This window comes from Strigops habroptila, chromosome Z (genome assembly GCF_004027225.2).
Source record: "Strigops habroptila isolate Jane chromosome Z, bStrHab1.2.pri, whole genome shotgun sequence".
NCBI lineage: Eukaryota > Metazoa > Chordata > Aves > Psittaciformes > Psittacidae > Strigops > Strigops habroptila.
In genome coordinates, this window is record NC_044302.2 from 17,188,433 (window position 1) to 17,213,196 (window position 24,764).

The 24,764-nt window shown below is 40.8% G+C and overlaps 1 protein-coding gene across 4 annotated transcripts; it reads left to right on the forward strand.

Moving 5' to 3' along the window:
* Positions 1 to 25: 25 nt before the first annotated feature.
* On the forward strand, positions 26 to 24,227 carry RBL2 (RB transcriptional corepressor like 2). 4 transcript variants are annotated; one of them, XM_030512866.1, is made up of 23 exons: positions 26 to 311; positions 1,918 to 2,048; positions 3,244 to 3,444; positions 5,089 to 5,153; positions 9,249 to 9,377; positions 10,260 to 10,435; positions 10,530 to 10,594; positions 11,292 to 11,478; positions 13,309 to 13,475; positions 14,173 to 14,282; positions 14,959 to 15,062; positions 15,421 to 15,558; positions 16,017 to 16,181; positions 16,577 to 16,688; positions 17,297 to 17,569; positions 18,103 to 18,146; positions 18,234 to 18,377; positions 18,966 to 19,142; positions 19,331 to 19,402; positions 19,790 to 19,907; positions 20,889 to 21,091; positions 21,502 to 21,666; positions 22,579 to 24,227. In XM_030512866.1, exons 1-23 carry the CDS (start codon positions 123 to 125, stop codon positions 22,747 to 22,749), a joined length of 3,306 nt encoding a protein of 1,101 aa, XP_030368726.1. In that variant the 5' UTR covers positions 26 to 122; the 3' UTR covers positions 22,750 to 24,227. The 4 variants fall into 4 exon arrangements, with proteins under 4 accessions (XP_030368726.1, XP_030368723.1, XP_030368724.1 ...); XM_030512863.1 differs by having other exon boundaries at positions 18,103 to 18,377; XM_030512864.1 differs by having other exon boundaries at positions 10,275 to 10,435; positions 18,103 to 18,377.
* The last annotated feature ends 537 nt before the right edge of the window (positions 24,228 to 24,764 follow it).

Here is a 24,764-nt window from a genome sequence, read left to right on the forward strand (position 1 = left end):
GGGCGGGGGCGGGGCCCGGAGCCGGGGTGTTTGGATTCGAATGCGCGTCGCGACCCCGAGGGGCGGCGGCGCAGGCGCAGTGTGCGGCGGGGCAGCGCTGCCCCCTAGCGCCGGGGCGCGGCATGCCGGGCGAGGAGGAGGAGGATGGCGAGCCGGGGGTCGCGGGGGTCGCAGCCCCCTCCCCGCCGGCCGTGGAGGGGGACACCCGGCAGCGCTACGATGAGCTGTGCAGCAGCCTCAATATGGACGAGCGCGCCCGCTCCGAGGCCTGGCTCAGCTACCAGAGCATGAAGCGCAACTACACCCTGGAGGTGAGGCGCGACGGGGCGGGAGGGCAGCCCGGCGGGAGGGACGGGGTTAAGCGGGGGGAAGGGAAGGGGACGGCCCTCGAGGCGCGGTGGCCTCTCCGTCACACCGCCCGCGGTGAGGCGCCGCCCGGGCATTTGCTCGCAGCCGAGGTCGGCTGCGTTCCGCCCCCCTGCCCGGCAGCGCGGCTTCGGCCCGGCCCCGAGCCCGGGGGCCGCAGGGGGTCGCGCCTCAGCCGCCGGAGGCGTCGCTGATGGACGTCCCGTCCCGCAATCGCGGTGCGGGCCCGCCGGGGAGCGGAGCTGCCCCCGGTCCCGGCCTCCGCCGTGACGCGCAGGGGCGGCCGCTGCCAGGAGTCGCGGGGGGGCCGCGAGGCGGCGATCTCCAGCTCCGCAAGTGGGAAGGTGCCGTGATCCCGAGTCACAGCAGTGGAAAGGTGTTAACATAAAAGATCGTATCGCTGGGGTCCTGCTTGCGGCTGCTCCGCTGACAAGCGCACTTTGGTTGTCTCGGTGAACGCTTAGTTGCTGTTTAGTTGCCCACGTAGATGCTTTCGGCGCTGTTACAGTAAATTTGGTTCTGTGAACGTGACAGAGCCCCGTGCAGGTTTTGTAACATCCTTCCTTAAGACGGTAACACAAAGTGGCGCAGCCGCCGTGATCGGGAGATGCCTTTTACCGGGTGGCTTTTTAAAAATCAAGGCGGCTCTTACGATAAAATTCTGGAGTCATCTGGAGTGCTTTAGGGCTTTCCTTCCCGTGCGCAGGCAGCTGTCTGCGCACAGCTGAAGGAGGCTCCGCGCGGGCGGAGGGTGGGTGGTGAGCCCGCGGTACCTGGAGCTCTGTGGAAGAAGGAAGTGAAGTGTTGCAGTCTGGAAGAGCCTCTGTCACACGCGGCCTGCAACCATCGGAAACGGGCTGGGAAGCTCAGAAAGAGCATTTGTGTTTATCTCTAAAGTGTGTGCTCATCTGGCCCCGGGATACCACGTAGTCCAGGAAACCCACAGCATCGAATTCAGTGTTCTGTGCCCCCACCCCCTCTTTTCACTGACCTTCTCTCGTTAAAACATTGGTTTTTAATCGAAGAGAGAGCATAAGATTTAAACGGTTTTCGCTGGAATTAATTTCTGTCTCGAAGTACAGATTGAGTAACAGTTCTATTGTGCAATACAGAAAAAAAAATGGAAACTATGTTTTTCTGTTCCCACTGTCTGTTCAGGGCAGAATGTTCTGATTGTAAGGAACTGTAGCTTTTGTATATATATTTTTTAACACCAAGGCAGTACAAAATGTTATGATAGGAGAAGAGCAACAGTAAAAAGATTTTGTTAACTTTGGATCAAGAGTGACATTTATACAGGTAACTAGTAACTGCCGTTTTAGGTTTGACACAGTTCAATGTTAAGTATCAGTTTAGCGCCTGGTTTTGTCGTAGTTGAAATCATAGAGTAGCTCAAGAGAACTTTAAAACAGCAGATCAACGTTGTCACTGCTTGAACTTCATTCATTTAGGACACGGTCCTGTCCTTTTTGCTAATGTTGGGTGCATAGCTGAAGAGGATGTTTTTCTTTTCAATGAAGTCCTTTAGATGCTTGATGTTTTAATTCACAGGGAAATGATCTGCACTGGCTGGCGTGTGCCTTGTACGTGGCTTGCAGAAAAGCAGTTCCCACTGTGAGCAAGGGGACAGCTGAGGGCAATTACGTATCTTTAACCAGAATTTTGCGCTGTTCAGAACAAAGGTAACTTTTTGCTCATTTTTAAACACTTACAAGATCTCAAAGACTGCTTATCAGTTTGTGAAATCTAGACACTGAGAACAAATGCTAAACATCTGTCTTGTTTCCTGCTTTTAAAGATAGAATTTGTATCGCTGGAATCTTTGTGTTATAAGATCATTGCCATGGAAGTAGAACAGTTCCATTTGGTCATTACTATGTTGTAAAAACACTGATTTTCAAAATCAGAGATTGACTTCCCTTTCTTAAATGAGAAATAAACCTTTCTTTGAAGAATAGTCTGTTTTGGAAGAGTGTGCAAAGTGTGAACTTCTCACATGAGAAACCATCTGTAATTGGCTGTGAAAATACTCTTTTTTTTTTTTTTTTTTTTTTTCTTGGAAGAAGACTTCACTTTTTACATGTTCTTGCTTAATGAAGCCAAAGTGATGTCAGAATCTGATAAACAAAATTTGTATCAAATGTCTGTGTCCATAAAGCACTGAATAAAATGTTCCTGAAACAATTTACTTTATTTATTAGCAGTCTCATTCTCTTGTAACAATTTAGCAGATTGGAAAAAATTAAAAAAGAATCTTCTTATGCAGTCTTGCTCCCCATCTCCTTTAATGTTGGAGTTTTGCTATTGTTTTACAAATACAAAAGTGTAAATTTTTTTCAGAAAAAAAACAGAAATTCAGGAATTTAATGTGGATAAATTATTTCTATGATGAGGGCTATCAAAGATTAATAACTCTGAAAAAGTGGGATAGATAAAAGAGTGAAAATTAAAGCCAAATTTATGAATTGAAAGGTACTGAAGCTCAAGGGGTTTCATACTTTATAGAATCTTCTCAGCATTGTAGAACTCAGAGTTTTTTCTATTTAAGTTAATAAATTATTCAGAAAAATGAGGGAAATCTGCTTTTAGAATAATCTGACTATTGGAGCTGATTGTGTCTTTGTGAGGAAAAGCCAGAACTGTGAAACATACTTAACATAGTCATCAGCCGAGGATCTAAAAATATTTTGCGAGCTGTCTGAGCTCACCCATGTTTATGGGTGAAGGACTGGCTCTGAGTATGTTATCATGATTGCAGTACTGCCATTTTAAAAGCAGTTTAGGAAGTAGAAATTGCAGTTTTGTTAGAAAACGTATAGTATATTTCTGAAAAAATACCCCCAAAACTTTCAGATTTAATCTGTTTGGTATTTTCAGCTTGATCGAGTTTTTTAACAAGATGAAAAAGTGGGAAGACATGGCAAATCTCCCTGCTCAATTCAGAGAACGAACCGAGAGATTAGAGAGAAACTTCACTGTTTCTGCTGTCATTTTTAAGAAATATGAGCCCATTTTTCAGGACATTTTCAGATATCCTCAAGAAGATCAACCTCGTCAACAGAGAGGGAGAAAACAGAGGTATGTTCCTGTTATTTACAGGCTGATTTTAGAGCAGAATAGAGCAAAAATGTGATGAAGTTGCCTGGGGTTTTTAGTTGTATTTTGAGTGCATTTTCATTAAAATATAGTGCTTATACTGTTCTGTAATTGGAAGAGTAAACCCCTCTAATGGCTAGCTTGGATGGTAAGGCATGAAGTAATTTTGAAAATTAAGTTGGAAGATGGTGCTTACTAATTTTTGGGTGAACTGTATGTTAATTTTGACATTTAAACCATTCTTTACATAACCTGATGGAGTAACTAAATAAGAAAAATAAAAGATTAAGGCTGAACAAACCACTGGAGAAATTGAAAAGAATATAGCCTCACCATGAATTGATTTTGCCTGAAAGAAATAATTTAATAGTAAATACAGTCTTACAGAGAAAACATGATAAAGACTACTTGGTTTTGAGGCTCACATGCCTGTTTCACAATCTACATTAGACAACTACCTTTTAAAAGCAATATGATAATATTAGACACAACATGTCTCTAATGCCACCTTTGCTGCTCTGCTGTCCTTGGGATGAGCTGCAGTATATGAAATAGCACTTTCAGTGATCTGTTATATGGAAACGAGGAATGCTGTGGAGTTATAAAAATCGGTGCTAGGGGAGGGGTTTTTGTTTGATTTTAAATCCACATAGTAAATACTTGAGCATAGTTTCCAATTGGGGTGGGGGGTGTGGAATAAAAAAATTTGGATGAGTTGATTACTTTGTCAAGTTTTTTATGTTACCAGGAACACAAAGCAAACTTGCTAGCCATAAATGTGAAATAGGAGGTCTAGTATAGTGTATGTGGCAGTATTAAGAAATAACAAATCTTCAAGAGCTGCAAAACTTGATTTATGAAGGAGTCTTATGAATTAGTTATATTTTATTTGAAAGCATCTTAAACAAAGACCAGCAGGGGAACTTGATAATCTGATAGTAATTTAATATATTTCAAAATTCTGAATATTATATAAAACCCTTTACAAAATGCTTTATGTTAGTACAGAGATGACACTCTTGTAAACACACAGTTCTGAAAGTTTTGCTTGTACTGAGTGTGTTAACATCAACACGCTGTGTAATGTGTTCCTCCAAGAATGTATACTTGCTTATATTGTTCAGAATGCTTCTGAAGAAAGAATTTCAGCTCTGACTCTCAGAATATTTCAGTTGACTCTATGTACCATTTGTTATGTGGAAAAGCAGAAAAAAACATTTTCTGTTGTTTTTAAATTAGGATATTTGTCTGTTCTTTGGAAATAAGATCACAATTTTGCCTTGAAAGAAAACATTTAGGCCAGCCATGTGTAACATTAAATTTATAATGATTTTCTGCTCAGGTCTCAGCCTGGTTTTAGTGGAATCTGCTGTGTTGGTCTGTTGTAGTGACATTTGGGTCATTACATGCAGACTGAGACTGGGGTTCCACTTGTGTCTGTACTAAACCAATGTGCAGCTTACTTTATTACCTTTAGTCAAGTTTTTGTGGGAAGGGTGTAAGATTTTGGCCACACTGTAGTAAAGCTTAATTTTCTTTTAGAATGATTGAATGTTGTGTGATGTTTTATCTGCCTTAATTTGTTGAGTTTATTGAGTGTCTTCTTGCTGTATTTTTCCCTAAAAGACGACAACCATGTACCGTGACAGAAGTTTTCCAGTTTTGTTGGGTGCTGTTTGTTCATGCAAAAGGTAAGAGATTTGAAAGGGATTAAATACACCAAACCTGGTTTTGTTAGTTGTTGCCTTGTATCAGTCCTCAAACACTGAATTAGATGCTACCATTTCTGAATTCAGAAAGGGAGAAAGGGCCTTCATAGAACAGCCTGAAGACAGAATATAGTCTGTCTTAATTTCCCCGGCTGTGTATTTTACCACACTACAAATGAGCTGTATGTCCAAATAGTTTGGTAGCTTTTATGCAGAGTATTTTACAAAGTTTCTAGTGTTCCAGTGGAGATTTATGCTATAATTCCAAGGGAAAAAGTTAACTTAGAATTTTAGTTAATTCATATGTGAGTGGTGTTGTAATTAACATAAGGTGTATATTTATGTTTGCTGGGACACTGAACATACTTAATTCTTTTTTTTCCTACAACTTACTTAGTAAAAATTTATCATACAATTCTAGGTGTGAATACTTCATGCTAGGATCACAGAGAGCATTCTAATTCTTTTAATAGCCTTGTTGTCCCCCTGCCTTTTTAAAAAATGAGCATGCAGCAACTGTATCAAATAAGCATATGCATTACTAAATAGGTCTGCATATGCCTGTCTGGCAAGGGTGGTTTTCTCTTGCATTTTGGACATAGCAGTATACATATAAATGGCTGACTGTCTTGAGGACTCAGATTCCTTTGGGACACATAAGGGAATCCTCTGTTAGTGTGCTTCTAGATATTTTGTAGAAATAATGTGATGAACAAGCAATATATTGCAATGTATATATAACCTTTATTGTAAAAGCAGTCTTAAAGCTAATAAGAATAGTAGAGGATTTTAGCAGTTTTTCCTCGGTAATGACTGGTGGGAGAAAAAGCCTCGGGAAGAAACAGGATTAAATTCTATTTTAGGCTTAAGTTGTTTAGTCATATCACATATAGTATGAAGTCTTTCCTCATCGAACATGCATCTTAAAAAGAGTTTCTGCATTCGTGGGGCTTTATTCACATACTCCATGGATGAGTGTTCACTGGCAATTCTGTGTAAGATAGATAGTGTTTTGAGGGAAACAAAGACAAGATCTGTATTCCTCACTGAAAGAAAGTCTTTGTAGATTCAGGTCCATTGATAAATTTCCAGATACTTTTTGTATTTTTTTATAAGACAACTAGTAGAAGAAAACTGATAGCTTAATTTCTACAAGGAAAAGGATAAAAGGAATTTGAGTTTGGGTTTGAGGTGTGTGGTGGTGTTGCTTTTTTCCAGTTTAAAAGGGAATCAGTGTTAAGATTCCTGCAGTGTGCTGTGATTTCCTTAATTGGCTGATTTTGAGGATAGGACAGAGCAGGCTGCCACAATATTGAGTTATCTGCAAATAATATTATTTGTTCAACACAGATTAACTTTTCTTTCTATGCTGTGCCACATTACAGAGGGTTGCCAGCAGCTCCCTTGTAGAAAAGTTACTGGCAATACTACCAGACCCCACCATCACGTCTTTGTACAGAGATGAAGAAGGGTGTGCTATTGCACGAGTGCTGTACTAAACACTGTATCTTACATAGAACATGTCTTTTTCCAATAGGCTACAAGTTCTATTTTATTGGGGAAGAGGAATTTTTCCTAAAGTGTGTTGCTTGAAACCGTGAAACACAGCATGATTTTCATCTTTTTTTCTTTTTTTTTCCTTTTCAGTCCAGAGTGGCTCTCTCAAGTAGTATGAAATACCCATTCATATCCACCGAGTCCAGAGGAGAGTTAGTACTGTACTTTATTTCCAGTCAGTCAGGACTTCACTTCTTCAGCCCAGTTAGGCAGCTGAGAGAGTAAGTAGGTCAGTCTGAACACTCACAGATTTTGCTTTTTCGTTCTATAAAATCCCCACTTCTGTGGGTTGATTGGAGAGTTGACAAGGTGCAAAGGATCTTCAGGAGTCTCCTTGTTGCTAAATTATTGGCTGATATGTTTGAGTAACTACATAACCAACTAACTAACTACATGTTAATTAGTGAGCAGTTTGAGGCATACAAATTAACTTTGTAGAGAATGCCATCTTGATAACATATCCAACTAAATTTTGCAAGAAGAAGGAAAACTTATAGTAATTACAGACTTTAAAATTAGTGACTACTGATAAATTTATTAAAATGTGGCAGCACAAAAATTGAAACCAAATGTCAACCATTTAAAGCATTAAGTATTCCTGTTTTGTTTACTGTGTTTTGATGGTTGGCAGTAATCCTTATCATGGCAACCGCACATCAGTGGCAAGTTCAGGCTTGTCTCTGTGATATTGCTGCAAGCCTGAAGATCATTGCGCTTTCTTTCTCAGATGCAGAAAGTGCAGGTCTCGTTCGTACCTCTGGTGTACACTGCAAAGTAAGATAGTGGCTTTGGTTAGCAGTACTTTGAGGTAACTGTTTTATTATTTGGTACTAGGTTGTGGAGGGGAGTAGTAGTAAGCTATTGTTTGAAATGTCATTGACAAATCATTTATATGAGACTATTGGTACTGTAAAATTAGATTTTGTACTGACAGTGATGGTTGCTATGCTAGACTTAATGGTTATGAAAATGAACCTGTGTTATGGGAATTACGTTAAGATTTTTATTGATTAAATTTTGCTATTGTATTTAGGACTTTCATTGTTTTGTTTTGAACTTTTCATGACTTGGAAATAACTGATAAATGTGTACAGTTGATTCAAATTTCATGTAGACTTCATTATTTTAAATAGTCCCAATTATCTGCATTGAAATTACTATTTTATTTTTTTTAACAAGCATAGAATTGGAAAATTGAATATAAATTTGAACAAACTGCTATGTTACTGGTAGAAAAGTAACTGTAATTTAGAAAAATTCTTTAATCATACATACATTTTAATGTGTTCTAAATGAGTTTATTACTATATGATAGATTTCTTCAAGGATTTAAACCTGTTCATAGTGGGCTCAGATAAGTGGTTTGGAGCATACCTGGATGGAGGGCAGAAAGAATAGAAGAGTTAATAGTATTAAAAGAGTGATAAAAAATCATGCTGTGCATATAAGTTCATGGGATTGTGATTTATGATATTAGTTAATGGTACAGTTTGTTTTACAGTACTGTTTTTAGCTATGGCCATTGCTCTAAAGGAATATTATAAACCTAAATGAGTTCAGTAGAGAGTAATTAATCTGAATATAATCATCTTTCTGAAAGGTGGTAAGAGAGTGAGGACGTTACAGGATTCTTTTCTACAGGAAGATAATAAATAAAAAACACTTTAGAGGTATATGAAATGAAGCTACATTGTAAACCAGATCAGAGATATACATTTTAACTTTCGTAAAGCACAAGAGAAATAAAGTTAAATTTATTACTGTTTATGATGAGCATGCCCCCAACAAAATTTCTACAAAGAAAACAGGTTGGTAAAGAAAAATAATCCCCTGACTTTGAGTCAAATAGAGATTCATGCTGGCGAATGGGAGGAATTGAAGGAGGGGCAGCATTTGCTTTTTCTAGCATATCTGGACATGAGGGTCTAGCTTGCCAGAAGCTGAAGTTCTTTGCAGCACTTTACAGCAGTGAAAAGTTGGGGAGAAGGCAGGTCTCAGTCGTAGCCCATTCTTCCCCTTCATATACCTTTAGAGCAAGATTCTGCTTTAGGCAGATGGAGTAAGAATCTGCTGAAGGACGTAGCACTGCCAGACTGTTGGGCTTGTTGGGGTAAGAACTTTTTTTTCCTTGAGGCAGTTGCACGATACAATTCATGCTGCTTCAAGTTATTTATGCACTGATTAGTCAGATTACTGTGAACGAGGGAGTCTGCAATATCACATTTATTAACATTTTGGGGAGGTTTGTTTTCAAAACAACGTATTTGAGTTCTTACACAATGCTGCTGTTCCTGAAAACAAAAGTATTTCCCTATTGTATTTGCTGTATTTTATTAAGTGTGTGTCTGCTTTACTGCCTGCGTTTCTATCCAGATATTTACAGTCACTAAAGTCTGTGTTTCCAATACTCTTATTATTGATTATAATACAAATATCAACAACTTCTTGGTTAAAAGAATTTTATGCGAAAAGAATCTATGCTAATTTTAATTAATGGTTTATGTCTTTCTAATATTGAAGGTAATTTTCCTATGATCAGTGACGACTTGGTCAATTCCTACCACCTCTTATTATGTGCTTTGGATCTAGTATATGGAAATGCTCTCCAGTGTCCAAACCGTAAAGAACTTCTGAATCCTAATTTTAAAGGTATGCTGAAAAAAACAGTCTTTATCCAAAGTCTGCAACAACTTTGAAGGCTACTGAGATGAGTATGAATCTATGTGGTAGAGAGGAAGTTGAACAATATTGATTTGAAATATGTGGGAATTAAGATTTTTCTGCATCTGGCTATACAGATTTCTATTCCTGTAGCATAACAGACTGCTGAATTCTGTCAATAATACAGTAAGTCAAGAATTTAATTTATTATGGCAATACCATTGAAGGGAGTTCCATAGTAAAAAATGCCGGTTAATGACATTTTGGTGTCAGTGAAAGAGCGCGTAATGGCACAGCATTGCTGGGGACAGTCAGACCGGAGAGTTCCTGTGAGGCAGCAGTTGGGGAAGACCCAGTGCTCAAAGATGAGAGTGACAGTGTGACTGTTTCTCATTTCTGGATTGCTGCTGTTCTTGTTCTGAAGAGAAAGGAAATGTAGGTTGGCTTGATAATCGTGACTGCAAATAACTGATGAGAAGTTCCTACTGAATTTCTGACGTAATCCTTTCCAGACGCAGAGTTCAGTTTCAGTGCTGTACAGTATTTGCATTTACTTTGTAGTGGTTTGAATGTGAACTGGGACCATTATCTCAGATTTATTTGACTAAATATTACAGTTCACAGGTGTTCGATCAACAGTCTATTAGAACTGACATGTTTAATTTTTATCAGTATCTAATTTTTTTAAATCTCTGACTCAAAATTGATTTTTGACAACATTAGCAAATTGAATGGGCGTTATACAATAATAATTCTTTCAAGGGAATGAATTAGCTTATAATTTTAATTTCACACTATCTAGACTACACAGTGTAGAATTTAAGTTTAATAAGGAAACAGGCTATGGATCTGCAGAATTAAATAATATAGTATTCTTAATTGTAGGTCTACCTGAAGACTTTCACAGTAAGGATTATAAAGTATCATCTGATCCTCCCTGCATCATTGAAAAACTGTGTTCATTACATTATGGATTAGTTTTAGAAGCAAAAGGCATAAAGGAACATTTTTGGAAGCCATATATTCGGAAACTTTTTGACAAAAAGGTTGGGCAATAAATTTGTGATGTAGAAAAATTTCAGATTATTCAAAACATTTTTAGGAACTGAAATGTCCATCCTTTTCTTTATTGTCTTACAGCTTTTGAAAGGAAAAGATGAAAATCTGACTGGATTTCTTGATCCTGGGAACTTCGGAGATAGCTTGTGAGTCCTTGGATTTGTGGTTTGGCTTGCATCAGTTTCCCTCTGCAATAGCACATTGCACTTGCAGGATGATCTGTGTCTCAACAGTAGTAGTAACTACTACTTGACTTGCATATGTATGAATATTTATACATCATTGCAGGCCTGTTTGGAAGAGGAATGGTTCTTCAGGATGGTTTTACTTGCTATCTTCTTTTGTTCTTCATTTTCTATGTTTCCTTAATTTTTTTGTGTCTAACTCAATGAAAAAGATGTGGGGGCACAGAGAATGAGTGGGAAGTGGGAGGGAAAAAATGGGTTTGGTGGTATTTTTTTCTTTGTAAACCTAGAGATGCTTGTGAGTAAGACTTACTTTCTTTTAAATGGTATGAAAATACTAAGCATAGTTTGTGATGATGTGATGCTGTGTAAGTTTTGAGGAGTTTTGGGACAAATATAAGTTCTCAGTATTTTATTATGTTCCGCCTGGAGCTGTGCTGACTGGGAAGCCATCAGATCAAATGGGAAAATAATGTCTTTGTCACTGTCATGTTGAAGATATTGTAGACTTTAAAGGAGCTCCAGTGCTTAAGTCAGGGTTAAAAGAAGTCCTGAAGGAGACTTCAAGAGGCCAGAACTGTGTTTGATCAGTAAGCAGGTGGCCAAATGCTGTCTAAATAAAAAGGGGTTTGTATCTGTCTTTTCCTTTCTGCTATAGCAAAGCCATCAACAAGGCCTACGAGGAGTATGTTTTGTCAGTAGGAAATCTCGATGAGCGAATATTTCTTGGGGAGGATGCAGATGAAGAAATTGGAACTCTCACAAGGTGCTTAAATACAGCTTCGGGAACAGAAACAGCTGAAAGAGTACAAGTGAAGCATAATTTGCAGCAGCACTTTGACAGGGTGAGTATCACATGTCTGTGCTGCTGGCTTTATATGGAGAATAAGATGAGTTAGTCTCTGTCTCATCACAAGAAGCAGCTACTAAAAATTACCATCTATTGTTCAAGGCGAGTTAGATTTTGTAATTGATTAGAAGTAGTGTTTACTTTTGGGGGGTTTGGACTGAATTTCTCCATGCATTTGGGCTTGCTTTGGTAAAATCCACTATAGAGAATATTTAGGTAATTATCTAAAGCGGTATCTTTAGGTAGACCTTTAGGTGAAGATTTTAAAGCACAATAGGAGGGGCAATTCTCCACAGCTGTTTGGCAGTACTGAATTGTCCTGCAGCTGTTGGAGCTCTCTGTACTTGTCCATGCAGCTTCCCCTTCTCTCACATCTCTATCCTATATGCAGAGCTGCTTGTTTAATGCATGCAAAGCCGTGTTTTCTTTTGACGAATGTCCTTCAGGTGTTGCTGTTACATCTGTTCACAGCCTGAGATAAAGCATTAGGGAGTGGTTTTCAGCTCGCTTGCCTACAAGCACAATAACAGATACATCTTTATATATGAGTAATAAAGTAGCACAGAATATGGACTTTGGGAGGATAAAGAACACTATGTATTTCGGAACAGTAAAGTGAAGAAGACCTATAAAGTTATCAGAGCCTTCATGTGACTAGAGCAGCTTCTGAAAACCGGGCGTTGGCCTTGAGTGCAGAATGCAGACATGTATACCTATGGAAACAATATCAGAATGTTCTGAAAGGTGGAAAAAATCTCTTAAAGGAGGAAGGAGACAAGATAGGCACATAAAGAAGGGTGTAAGCTGTAATAGCACAATTAGAGAGAGCAAAAGCGTGAAACAGCTTAGATCATTGAATAGGTATGTTATCTTTTTCCGGAGAGAGAGCTGGTTGATGGCTTTCAATATTCTGGAGAGAAAAGATCAGAGTAACCATATCGGCAAAATTAATGCAAATACCTAATTCTTCACTGCTGATCTGTTATAAGAAATAATCAACTGCCAAGTTGTGCTGAGTGCCAAACTTGTGTAGGTGTCTGTCTGGCTGACACAGTGTGGCCTATAAGAGACAGCAGCTTGTGGCTGCAGCGCTTGGGCTGTTGCGTGCTGCAGGTGTCCAAGGTGGGGCTGGGGGAACCATGTTTCTGGCAGGGTGTGGACACAGAAATAAACCACACTTGGGAATGTGGAAGAAAAACAGGAGGAGCATTGGGAGCTAGACTTTGTGGTAAAAAGACTGCAAAATGTAGTGCATTCATTAAAGTAAGGAAAATATCTCTTGGTTAAGTGGTTGTGTGGTTAGATAATTAGAAGATGCATTGGGTTTGCACTGAAGGAACATCCTTGATGTTAGGTAGTTTTGATGTGATGGCTTGATCTGATGCAAATGAATTAAAATGCTAATCAGGAGGACTTTTTTCATGTTAAGCATTAAACCTGCTGAAAGAAAACCCTGGCTCAGTACACTTTTTGTATGAGCTACACCTACTTTTGGTACTCAGGGTAGGAGGGGACTGCTGGGTGTTTGGGGTTTTTTGATTGGTGTGCGTGTTTCACAGTTCCCTCACAGTACTTGGATTTCAGTGTGAGGTCACATCCTCCCTGTTCACATGTTTATATAGTACTGTTCCATACAGACACATCTGTCACTGGGGGCTGTTTTCGGAGACATCACTAGTTTGGGCTGTTTGAGTCTCAACCATTTTTCCCAGGCATATATCCTAACACAGGGTAAGAATTCTGCAGTTTGACACTTCTGTGGTTATGGCTTGTGTCTCAGTTTTATAGTAGTGTACAGTTACATGCTTATTTTTTGTCTTTTTAGTCCAAATCACTCAGGATTACAACCCCACTTACTGGCCGCAAGTATATTAAAGAGAGCAACCCATATGTGACACCTGTTTCCATGGCAACATACAGCTTGAGCCGCCTTCACACGATGCTGGCAGGACTGAAGAATGCCCCCAGTGAAAATCTGGAGCAAATTCTCAGGTAAGTTTGATGTTTCGCTACCAAATAGTCCTACTCTTTAAAATAGTTTAGTTTTAATAGCAAATGTTAATGCTGAACAGTGGGATTTGAAATGTGAGTCAGTCTTGAAAGGTTCTGGTGTAAAATAGGACCTAGAGAGATACTTAAATATCAAGGACATTGTTCTCTTTATTTAGATACACTTGTCCTTAAGGGACTGATGGCTGTAAGAACATACCACATTCAAAACCCATCAGTTCCAAGCATCTCTAACAACAAATGCTAATACAAAATGTCAAGACTTTCCTTCTTCCTACTTAGCAAATCTCACCACCTAGCAAGCTCCCCTCTGTAGGAGATGCAACATAAAATTTATTTTTCATGTAGATAAACTGTTGCTTCAGGTACAATATATTTAAAATCAACTCTGATATCATGTGGAAAATGTTGTTTAAATATTTGTCCCTGATCAAGAAAAGATGTGTATATTTACCACAGTGTATGCAATAATATTAATATGCTGTGGCCATTTTACAGTACAAATGCAGTTAGGGCACCTGTGGGTCTGTTCATATTGTTCTGCAAGGTATTTACAGTTTCAAACTTTCATCGTATTGTAAAAATAGTTACAGGTTTGGGGTTGGTTGGTTGGTTGGATAGTGTTTATTGGTTTTTTTTCTTAGCAGGAAGAGTATGTTGACCATGTTTTTATTTTCAGATCATGTTCCAGAGATCCTTCTCAATCTATTGCCAACCGAGTAAAAGAAATGCATGAAGTATACTGCCAGAGCACGCAGGCTGAAGGAGAATTCAGTAATTTTTCCAAAGGTGGGAAACACTTATACAGATAAGAGTTAAAATGCCTGTAAATACACTAACCTCTTGTAACTACCTTACAGGTTATGCTTTAGCACAAATGTCTTCTCTATTATTTTTGTCTTTTCCTGTATTCTTAAGACTTGGCAGATTTCATCCCTGCATACAAATTTATCATCAGCCTTCCTTAGCTTAAATCACTAGAATTTGGTGATACTTTCAGTTCTACAGAAGTGAAATTAAAAGTGCTGCTAAGGGGAGCATCTTCTTGATCAAATATAAGAATAATTGTGATGGCATGGATTTCTGTGACCTTAATGATAGGAATTAATTGTAGTCTTTACAAACCCTACAGCAAGCTGGATCCATTTAAGTATACTTTTCAACATATTTCTTAACTTGAAATATGTAGATTAGAGCAATGTTAGGGATTGTTCTTACAGATGGTGTCATCGTCAAAATCTGGGTTCAGTACTAAGTTATTCTGCATTCAGGAGTCAGTGCCAGTACAGGAGGGGGATTCCGAAGTTAACTTTAAGTTAGCGGGTTTAGTCCTGAAAGTATTGTAGCCACAGCAGCACAGAAATCCACTTTAGGCTACTAAATAGTTGTATCTCTGTAGCTTAAGATATACAATGTAATTTTTTATTGCATTTCTCAATACTGTTTCTATTTAAAATTCCTGCAGATGTTGCTAGTAAGCATTTTCGTCGTGCCGAGGTGCTGTATTACAAGGTCTTGGAGTCTATCATTGAGCAAGAGAGGAAGAGACTGGGAGATGCTGACTTATCTGTAAGGAAAAACTAATCAAATTGTACCTCATTTCTAAAGTTGGACCTACAGAAAAGAAAACCAACTGTAGAGTGCAAGAGACAGCTCTGTAAAATGAGGGTAAATCTCTGAAACAGAGTCTGTAGGTACACTGAATGGAAAAAAAGTGTACAGACAATCATTTGTGTGTGTAAAGACAAAGATACGTGAGATTTTTAATGAGTGAAGATGGCTTATTGTGGAGTCTGTTCTGTCTCTTATCAAGTAACATCTCTTTCAAGAAGCTTGATAATCTCACTGTTGAGGAAGAATAGAAAGTATTTTATTATTTTATAGTTACACTGTAAATCAAGCATTAAAATTTGCAACCCTCTTGCAGGCAATACTGGAGCAGGATGTGTTTCATAGATCGCTGCTGGCATGTTGCCTTGAGATCATTACCTTCACGTACAAGCCACCTGGAAACTTCCCATTCATCCCTGAAATATTTGACATTCCAGTTTATCATTTTTATAAGGTAAAGTGTTTGATAGCTAGAAATGCTTATCCAGTCATAAGTCATGTTAATGTACACACTAACCCTTGATGCTCAGCTTTGCCCTGTCCCATATTGAAAAAATATTACACAAGTGTCTGGCACTCCAGAGGCAGTCTGGAGTTCTGTACATTTAACAATTATCATAGTGTTAACAGTTTAACACAGGAGCAATATCCATGTATCCATATAGTAACTGCTGGATTATCATTGTATCATAAGCTACTGTTGCAGCTATTCTGCAGTAGTGCTTGAAGTGTTTGTTTAGAAGGATACAACTACCTGGCTTCTGATAAAAGTGCAAGGTAGCATGTCATTGAGTCATAGTGATGCAGCCTTAAACAATCTCCTCTTCCTTGAAAATCAGGAGTTAGATATTTCTGCAAGAAGAAATGCATGAAACAAGTATATTACATTGATAATAATTATCCACCTTGCAGGTAATTGAGGTTTTCATCAGAGCAGAGGATGGCCTTTGTCGGGAAGTAGTAAAACACCTTAATCATATTGAGGAGCAGATCTTGGAAAGCATGGCCTGGAAACAAGAATCTATATTGTGGGACAGAATCAGAGATAACGAAAACAGGGTTCCCACTTGTGAAGAGGTGAGCGCTTCTTTCTGTGTGCTATATAGTTTTCCTAATCAGACAGGACAGTAGAGATGGGATGCTATACCCTGAAGGGGAGGCTCTAGATGCCCAAATCTTAGTTTCACCCTACAAGGTGCTCAGTGCTGAGGACACAGAACTCTAGTGTGCTTTGGTCTGTTCATGGACAGCGCTGCAGAGACGGCCAAACTGGAGACATGCAGCCAAGGTGATTATCACCCTGTATTTGCACAGTGTAGCAGAACAGGGAACAAAATGGCCAAGCAGGGAAGATCTGGACCAGTCGCTTGTGCTTGAAAAGGTTACTAAACAAGACAAAATGTGGTAAAAAGCAGACTTTTAATCTTAGTCACAGAAAGATTGTTACACTACTGTATCTTCTTAATAATTAGGTAATGCCACCTCAGTATTTTGAGAGATCTGCTGGGAATAGTGTTGTGGGTTCTCCTTTGACACCCAGACGACTAAATGAGGTCCGTGCTGAAACTGGAGGACTAGGGAAAGGTAAGACTTTTAAAAGTGTAGCATACTTACACTTCTTAAACCGTGGCTTTAATTTTTCATCTAAAGTGGTGTACAGCAAGGAATCTGCTTTAATGTCAAGGTACAGTTAATTGCAAACACATTGTACATAGCATTTCTATTTCAACTCACATAGCTAAGTCAGATATGTGGTGCATACATGAATTTCAGCATGAACAAAATGCTGTTTTCAGGAAGCTATGTATATGAACAGCATGTATGTCTGTATACATATGTATATATTAAATAATACTTATGTTCTTATCAGTAGCACTTGAACAGTTTTGCTTTACTGTTACACCACAATCAAAACTCCACTTACATATTTAGTTATGTGAAGTTTCAAACTTGTTCTCTGAAAAAAAAAGCAAAACCCATAATGCATTAGCTTAGGAAAACATGAAACTATTATTTGAGATGAAGTCATCTCTAAAAGCAATCTGTAAGGTACAAATGTAGACATGAATTGCTGGGCATGACATGTGTTGGTACTCCTTAGATTTCTCTTATGTGTTTGTATAATATGGGATTATACAACAAGAGTTAAATATATATATGTGTGTGTGTGTGTGTTGTTTCTTAATGCACAGGCCTTTCATCCCCTTCAGCCACCCTGTATGACAGATACAGCTCTCCTACAGCCAATCCTACAAGGAGAAGGCTGTTTGCTGATAACGATAATACCTCTGACAGCAGCACTCCAGTAAGAGTTTCCCAACAGCCTGTGGTGAATACAGTGCCTGTGCAGAACATGAATCCTGAAGCGATGTCAGTAACCCCAGTGCCTGGCCAGACACTGGTTACAGTGGCAACTGCTACTGTAACTGCCAACAACGGGCAAACTGTGACAATACCAGTACAAGGTGAGAGAAAAGCTACTGTAACATTACTGGGGCTTGCTTCCATCAGAGTATTAGGACACAGTAACGAGGAGGGGGAAACAGTACACCAGTGGAGAAGGATTCCTAGTTGGGGAAAAATTGTTTGAATAGATGAGCAGAACTCAGAGACGGAACATGTATACAAGGATGTTCTGACTGCCAACATCCGCCTTATAGAACTGAGTTATTTCAGCCAGCCTGCCTTCCTGAACTGGCACAGGATGGAGGTTGCATTAGTATAAAAAACTTGGTTCAATTTCATGATCTTTTAGTCTTCTTATGGTGAAAAGTCCAAAGTATTTTGATGAAACAATTTCATATATAATTTACTAAATATATAGTTATAAGCAAGTAATAAAATTAATTGCTTATAAAATACTGAATTCTTAAAAAACAAACAAAACAAACAAATAAAAAAAACCCACCCCACAAAATACAAACAAACCCACAACCACCAGCAACACCTACCCACCCACAACTTGCTCTTATTTCAGACTCTTTTCCTTAAATTATAGGTATCGCCAATGAAAGCGGAGGAATAACTTTCTTCCCAGTCCAGGTAAATGTGGGTACCCAGGCTCAGGCTGTCCCTGGCCCCATTCAGCCCCTCAGTGCCCAGGCGCTCACAGGTACCCTGAACACCCAAGTGACAGGGGCTACACTGCAGTTACCTGGCCAGGTGACTGTGCAGCAGATTTCTCCTGGAGAGCAAAGGCAAACCCAGCCCTTTGCCACCACCACGTCCATCAGGCCACGGAAGATGGGCTCGCTTTCACTCTTCTTTAGAAAGGTAATTTTCTGTCTGATTTATGCTTTACTTAGTAAGTATTTTGGCAACTCTTCAGTGATTTTTAAAACATGTAATTATTACTACAACTGCTACTAAGAGAATATTCCATTTCAACGGTAATGTATACCTTTTGTTTATCCATACACATACCTGGAAAGTAGTTTTCTTTCTTACACAGGCAACTTCTCACTAGCAAAGGAGGGGACTCTCAGACCACAGGTTGTAAGGTAGATCGTGTACTCATCCAGCAGGTACTTGAAGGTGTCCGTTTTCTTTAAGACTCTGCAAAAGAAAGAAATTTGCCTTTGAGACATTATGGTTTATCCAATACACAGCAGTTGCTGTAGGCTGTGCAGTGCTCCTCCTCTGCTCAGGACAACTCAGAATTTAAGCTTCAAACAAATATTTTCTTAGACTCAATTCCAGAACTGAGAACATCTGTTTCTTATAAGGAAAAAAAAAAAAAAATTGGGTTTTCTTGGCTTATCATTCATACAAGTTTTACAGGGTGTGTGCAGGTCTGAGCTGCTCTTGAGCTGGGTGAGAAAAGCTGTATTGCTGGGCCCTGAGCAGTCTCCCTTTCCACAGGTGTACCATTTAGCTAGTGTTCGCCTGAGAGATCTTTGTGTCAAACTCGATGTATCTGATGAGCTGAGGAAAAAGATATGGACATGTTTTGAGTATTCCTTGGTACGCTGCCCTGAAATCATGATGGACAGACACCTGGATCAGCTGCTGATGTGTGCCATCTACGTAATGGCTAAGGTAAGGTGTGAATAAAACAAAAACAAACCAGCAGAATACTTGTGTAAGACTTAATGTTCCAAAGATTACAGTTCCTCAAAAAAAACCTCCAAAACCCTAAACCAACCAAACACCACAGAGAACCACCCCCAAACTACTAAAAAGACTCACAGAAAAACCATTAATCTTTTCTGTCCATCTCCTCTTAGGTGACCAAGGAGGACAGATCTTTTCAGAACATTATGCGCTGCTATCGGACACAACCACAAGCCAAGAGTCATGTAAGTACAGTTCATGTTTGACAACATGGTTAATTAAATGCCTTGGGTCTATTTTAGGAATGGGTCTCTTTCTAAAGTAACAGCATTCAATGACTGCAGACTGTGAGCCATTCTCACCAGACAGCATTTGGTACAAAATCACGCGCTACTGAAAGCTTTTAATGCTAGACTAAACCTAAAATAGACAATAGCTTCACTTAAAACATGCAGAGGCAGTGCCTGTTGGATACACTCCTCTCAGGAGGTTGTCTTTTCCCCTGTAAGCGGCAATTTGATACCACAATGAAGTTTCTAAAAAGCTAATGTATCATGCAGACTATTGTTCCCTGAGTACTAGCTGCCTGCTTGACCATCCTCCCTTTGCTGTGCTTCTCTGTCTCCCTGCAGGTGTATCGGAGTGTCCTGATAAAAGGCAGGAGGTGCCGACGCCGCTCTGGCAGCAGTGACAGCAGCAGCCAGCAGAACTCACCTACAGACAGAAGTAAAGAGAGGAATAAGGAAAGAAGTGAGTGATTCCCAAGTCTAGAAGTTTGGGTTTAATTCCATTTCCAAAACTGTGTGTATAAAGTAAGAGTTGGATTTTGTGTCACCCCATCCCAAACAGTTCCTTCTTTGCTGAACTTGGACACAATTGAGAATATATTGATACCAGGTAAGAGTTGCTGTAACTCAGGGTTAGTGTTACACCACTTTGACAGTTTGGAATCCATCACCACATGCCCTTCCCTGCAGAGTTTACCACGGTGGCTGGCCTGAGGTCTTGGAGCTCAGTCTGTACAGAGAACACCTCTTTGTAGAAAGGAACGCAATCCATGCTAGCCTGTGCTCACAGGTACTCCTTTACTTACCACAGTCATGGAGTTGCAGTAGTTTCTTTTGCAGCAGCTGGCTGTCTCCAGAGACAAGGACAAACCAAGCATCCACAGGACATCTGACAGCTCTGCAGAGGCTTTCCTTGACATTCAAACCCACGCATTTTCCTTGAGTTAACCTTTATAAAAGAAATCAAATTAAGTGATGCTGTATATTCCTACCACCAGTTTTCAAGGTACTGTGAGCTAAAAAAAGCCTAGCGTTCCTAACGTGAAGTGGTACCAGTTTGCAACAAGAAAGAGCTACCATTAAAAGTGCATCACAAATGCCTGAAAAGCGGAGTTTTAGCTCTGCTTATATTGTGATGAAACTGAGCTTATACAGAAGAGCCACTTGTGGTTTATGCAGTAAGAAGTTAGAAATCAAACGTGTTTCTGTACATGTCCTCAGCACCACACTGGTTTGTTACAAGGCTGATACTGCTTTTCTGTAAGGGAAGCTGCTAAGGGAACCACATCAGCATTGCTTATGCTGACAAGACTGGGTTCAGGGTTGCTGTGCTATGATTTAAGGGTGGGGAAGGCAGTGGCTGTACAGGGCCGAACAGTGGGCAGAGGCGACCAGAGTGGGTGAAGCAGCTGTGGCTGAGCTCAGGAGCTGCTCCTTGTTGCAGGCAGCAGAGACTCCAGCCCCGTGATGCGATCCAGCAGCACCCTGCCTGTCCCACACCCCAGCAGTGCCCCCCCAACCCCAACTCGACTGACCGGGGCCAACAGCGACACCGAGGAGGAGGAACGAGGGGACCTCATACAGTTCTATAACAATATCTATATCGAGCAGATCAAAGAATTTGCCCTGAAGTATACCTCAAATGCAGTAAGTAAATTCTGTGCTTTTCATTTGTTAAGAGATCTTTTTTTTACTGTAGCTGCAGTGAAGCGCTCTTAGTTAACTCCACTACAAACAAACTCCAGGGATTATATCTTTATGACATCAATTCACCTCAAGGACACACTCTGCTGCTAACACACCAAGGACTGTCAGCCCCTATTGGCTGTTTCCTCCTGTATGCAATAGACAACACTGAGCAGTGTCAGCTGCCAGCCTCAGACAGCATTAGGAAAGTAAATGAAAAATAAAACCCCAAAAAACAATCTGGCCAAATAACATGACACATCTGTTCTAAACATGCATGGTGTGACAGCAGTGGGAAAAACTGAGCCAAGTTGGAGGTGAGCAGCTCACAGAAGCTGTGCCGTGCAGTGTGATTCTCCTTCTCTCTGCAGACAGACTCCCCGCCGCTTTCGCCCTACCCGTTCATGCGGTTGGGGTCCCCTCGCCGCGTGCAGCTGTCCCACAAACACCCCGTGTACATCTCACCACACAAAAACGAGTCTGCGCTCTCTCCTCGAGAGAAAATCTTCTATTACTTCAGCAGCAGCCCATCTAAGGTGAGACGGAAGGGTCTTAGTTTGCTTCTGTAAATCCTCAATTTGAACTTTTCTTTGTGGTAGTGAAACTGGAGAAGGTTGTGCCACACACCGTTCTGTTCACATGGTCTAACACATGCTTTCTCACCTGACCCTCTTCCAAATGCCTGTTCAGGTATCTAAGAAGTTGTAAAGCAATCAGGTGCCCAAGAGTACTGTGTAGTTTTTAATGTCACTCTTCGTACTGCAGCACAAGAAAGACTCAGGAGGCCAGCGACGGTAGCCTTTGCTTTCAGGTGACAGATGGGTTCCTTGGTGTGGAGACTGTCCAAAGAGAACACCAAGTACAGTCCCATGCTCTTACCTGCCTAGTGGGGAAAAGGTCCCCCAGCTCTTACCATGAGAGGACTTCCCAGAGGAGTGTGTAATAAGCATCCCATTATCCCTGGACACCAAAAGCAAAGCAGAAATCTTCCCTGGGAAGCATGTTAAGTCTTCATAGAAATCATGTACTTATGGTATAAGATAACAGTCATAACTATGGGTGGAAGGCCTGTCAGCACTCCATCCGTGGCAGTGTTCAAGGCCAGGTTGGACAGAGCCTTGGATGACATGGTCTAGAGGGAGGCATCCCTGCCCATGGCAGGGGGTTGGAACTAGATGATCTTAAGGTCCTTTCCAGCCCAAACCATTCTATGATTCTATGTGTTGAAACAACAAACTTGCTTGAATTTGAGTAAGACAGCAGCATACTCTGTTAATGGAGAGAGCAGCACAGTGATTAAGGTTGGTCTGTCACAGGAAGCAGTGTAGATCTCCAGAAACAAAGCATATGTGACCCCACTATAATGCAGTTAACAAGTTCACCTTATATTCAGGTAGTCACAATAATGAGAGATTAATTCTAATTTTTTCCCCCCTCCTCCCCTCCAGAGGCTAAAGGAAATTAACAGCATGGTTAGAACTGGAGAAACTCCAACAAAGAAAAGAGGCATTCTCTTGGAAGATGGAACTGAAGCACCAGCTAAGCGCATCTGCCAAGAGAATCACACTGCTCTGCTAAGGCGGCTACAAGATGTAGCAAATGACCGAGGCTCTCACTGAGCCCAGTGTTCCAGCACAGGTATTCATTCCTTCATTCCTTCCTTCCTTGCTGTCACCCAACACATGGGGTCACCAGGCCATGGCACGTGTCCTCAGCCAGGCAAGCGGCCCAGCACCAGGCCTTGACTGCAGAAAGCAGTGAAGAGCTTTTTCTTGCTTGGAGAACACAGCCCTAATTCTGCTCTTTACCCTGGGGCAGGTATTTACCTCCATTTGCTCTAACCTGTCCCCTCACGCTGTTTTCACCAGCACTTCACCGTTGGGCTGGGAAGTTACCATGTGTCGGACCCAGGAGCAGTGCACCCAGATCACCACGCTCAGCAGTGGCTTGGTTTCTAAATAAAGACCTCCACAAAACCAATGACTTACAAGTGATATTCCATAGGAAAGTCCAGTTCAGCTTGGAGAAGAAAGATGGGGAATAGCCTTTTGGAGCCCCAAAGGAAGCTCCAAGTGGATTGTTTCCATAGTTAGGATGTTCTGTGTGCCTCTGAAAGCCACCCTGCTGTTGCTGTGTCAGGCGCTGGCTGGGCCAGACGATGCTCTGGAGTGAGCTGTGTGCAGCAGGCAGCACTCGGGGCAGGGCTGCAAGCATCAGTGTCACACTTGAGGCAGATCTGTTTGGCTGTACATTGGCAATGGCACTTTCTCCTCCATATCAATAGTTGTTCCGAGGCTGACCGCAGCGCTCTCTGCAGAGAGGCGAGCTGACTGTTGTATTTATTTCCAATGGGCAGCCTGCAGCTCCTGTGGCAGAGAAGGGCGCTGAGAATCACTGCAGCACACTCAGTCCGCTGGCTTTTGTCAAGGAATTTTATATGTTTGCAATGTTATTCCAAGATAGATTGTTTCCCCAGGGAGTCGGGAGCTGCCCCTGTGCTTGTGTGGCAGGAGGGCAGTGGTGTCCCACTCTGGAAACCTCCACTGGGCTGTTTGCTTGTTTCTAAAGGGCAGGGCTTGGGGGGGTGGGGTTGGGTTTTTAAATTGCTAAATCAGGCTGACAGGGAGAAATATCTCTGCTCCAGCAGGATAAGGAAGCAGTGCATCTACTGGACCTCCTGGTCAGTTTCATTTAATAGGTCCAAGATGCATTGAACACACCAGCAACCAGCACCATTCACCCACTGACTCCTTACCATTGGTGTACGAGGCACAGGGGTGCTGTTAAGTGCACCATGCAACCCCCCCCAGAGCCTACCAGGTTTTGTAACGAAGCAGAAATTAAAAGCTCCGAGTTATCAGTCATTCCTGCTCCTCTGAATTATGGGAAAATTTAGGACTTAATTCCACTGTAAATTCAGTTAAATAAAAGCATATTTCGTTCTTGCCTGCATAATAAAAAGGCTGAAGTTAAGAAATTGTGTAGATGTTTCTGTAAAAATATTTATGAAGTGGTCAGACAATTCTTGTTACCATTTACATTACTTTGTATGAAAATATTGCAAGTTATTTTTCAATAAAGAATTTATAAACTCCCACTTCTATGTTCTTGTGTGAAAAAGCAGCATACATACACAGCTAGAAACAGGCTGTGGCTCTCAAGCACCAGTTAGTGCAAAACCTAAGTACCAAAACAACCCTGTATCTGGGCTCCGTAACGCATGTGATACACTGGAGCTTGCAGGAACTCCAGTCAAACACTTGAACCGATGGGTTAAAACTAAACTAAATGAAATAGCAGCAATTAAAAAAAAACACCAAACTCTAAAATAAATGAATAAAATAAATATTAATAAAATACACTTCAGTCCCACAACGGGGGATTTTCTCTGCCCCTGTTCAGTCATCCTGTTTCTTCTGAACATGCTTCCTCGCATTGCTGTTTTGGAACTCAGTGCCGAGGGAGGGACAGGTCCTGGACTGCCACTGCTGGGCGTCTTGTGCTTTAACTCTGTGCCAGCAGACCCCTTTGCCTGTTCACTGGCTACCTCCGTGCTCACATTTGAGCTAACTCGGGGAAAGTTCCAGGAATTCTTAATTCAGGTGCTAAGAACCGGTTTGGCTGCTGGCAGCAG

Excerpts from the sequence above, each read along its gene's own strand:
- RBL2 (XM_030512863.1), top strand. The coding sequence starts at position 123 with ATGCCGGGCGAGGAGGAGGAGGATGGCGAGCCGGGGGTCGCGGGGGTC. Across the intron at positions 3,445-5,088 it reads CAGAGAGGGAGAAAACAGAG|ACGACAACCATGTACCGTGA; the intron begins GTATGTTCCTGT and ends TTTCCCTAAAAG. Across the intron at positions 21,092-21,501 it reads TGAAGTATACCTCAAATGCA|ACAGACTCCCCGCCGCTTTC; the intron begins GTAAGTAAATTC and ends TTCTCTCTGCAG.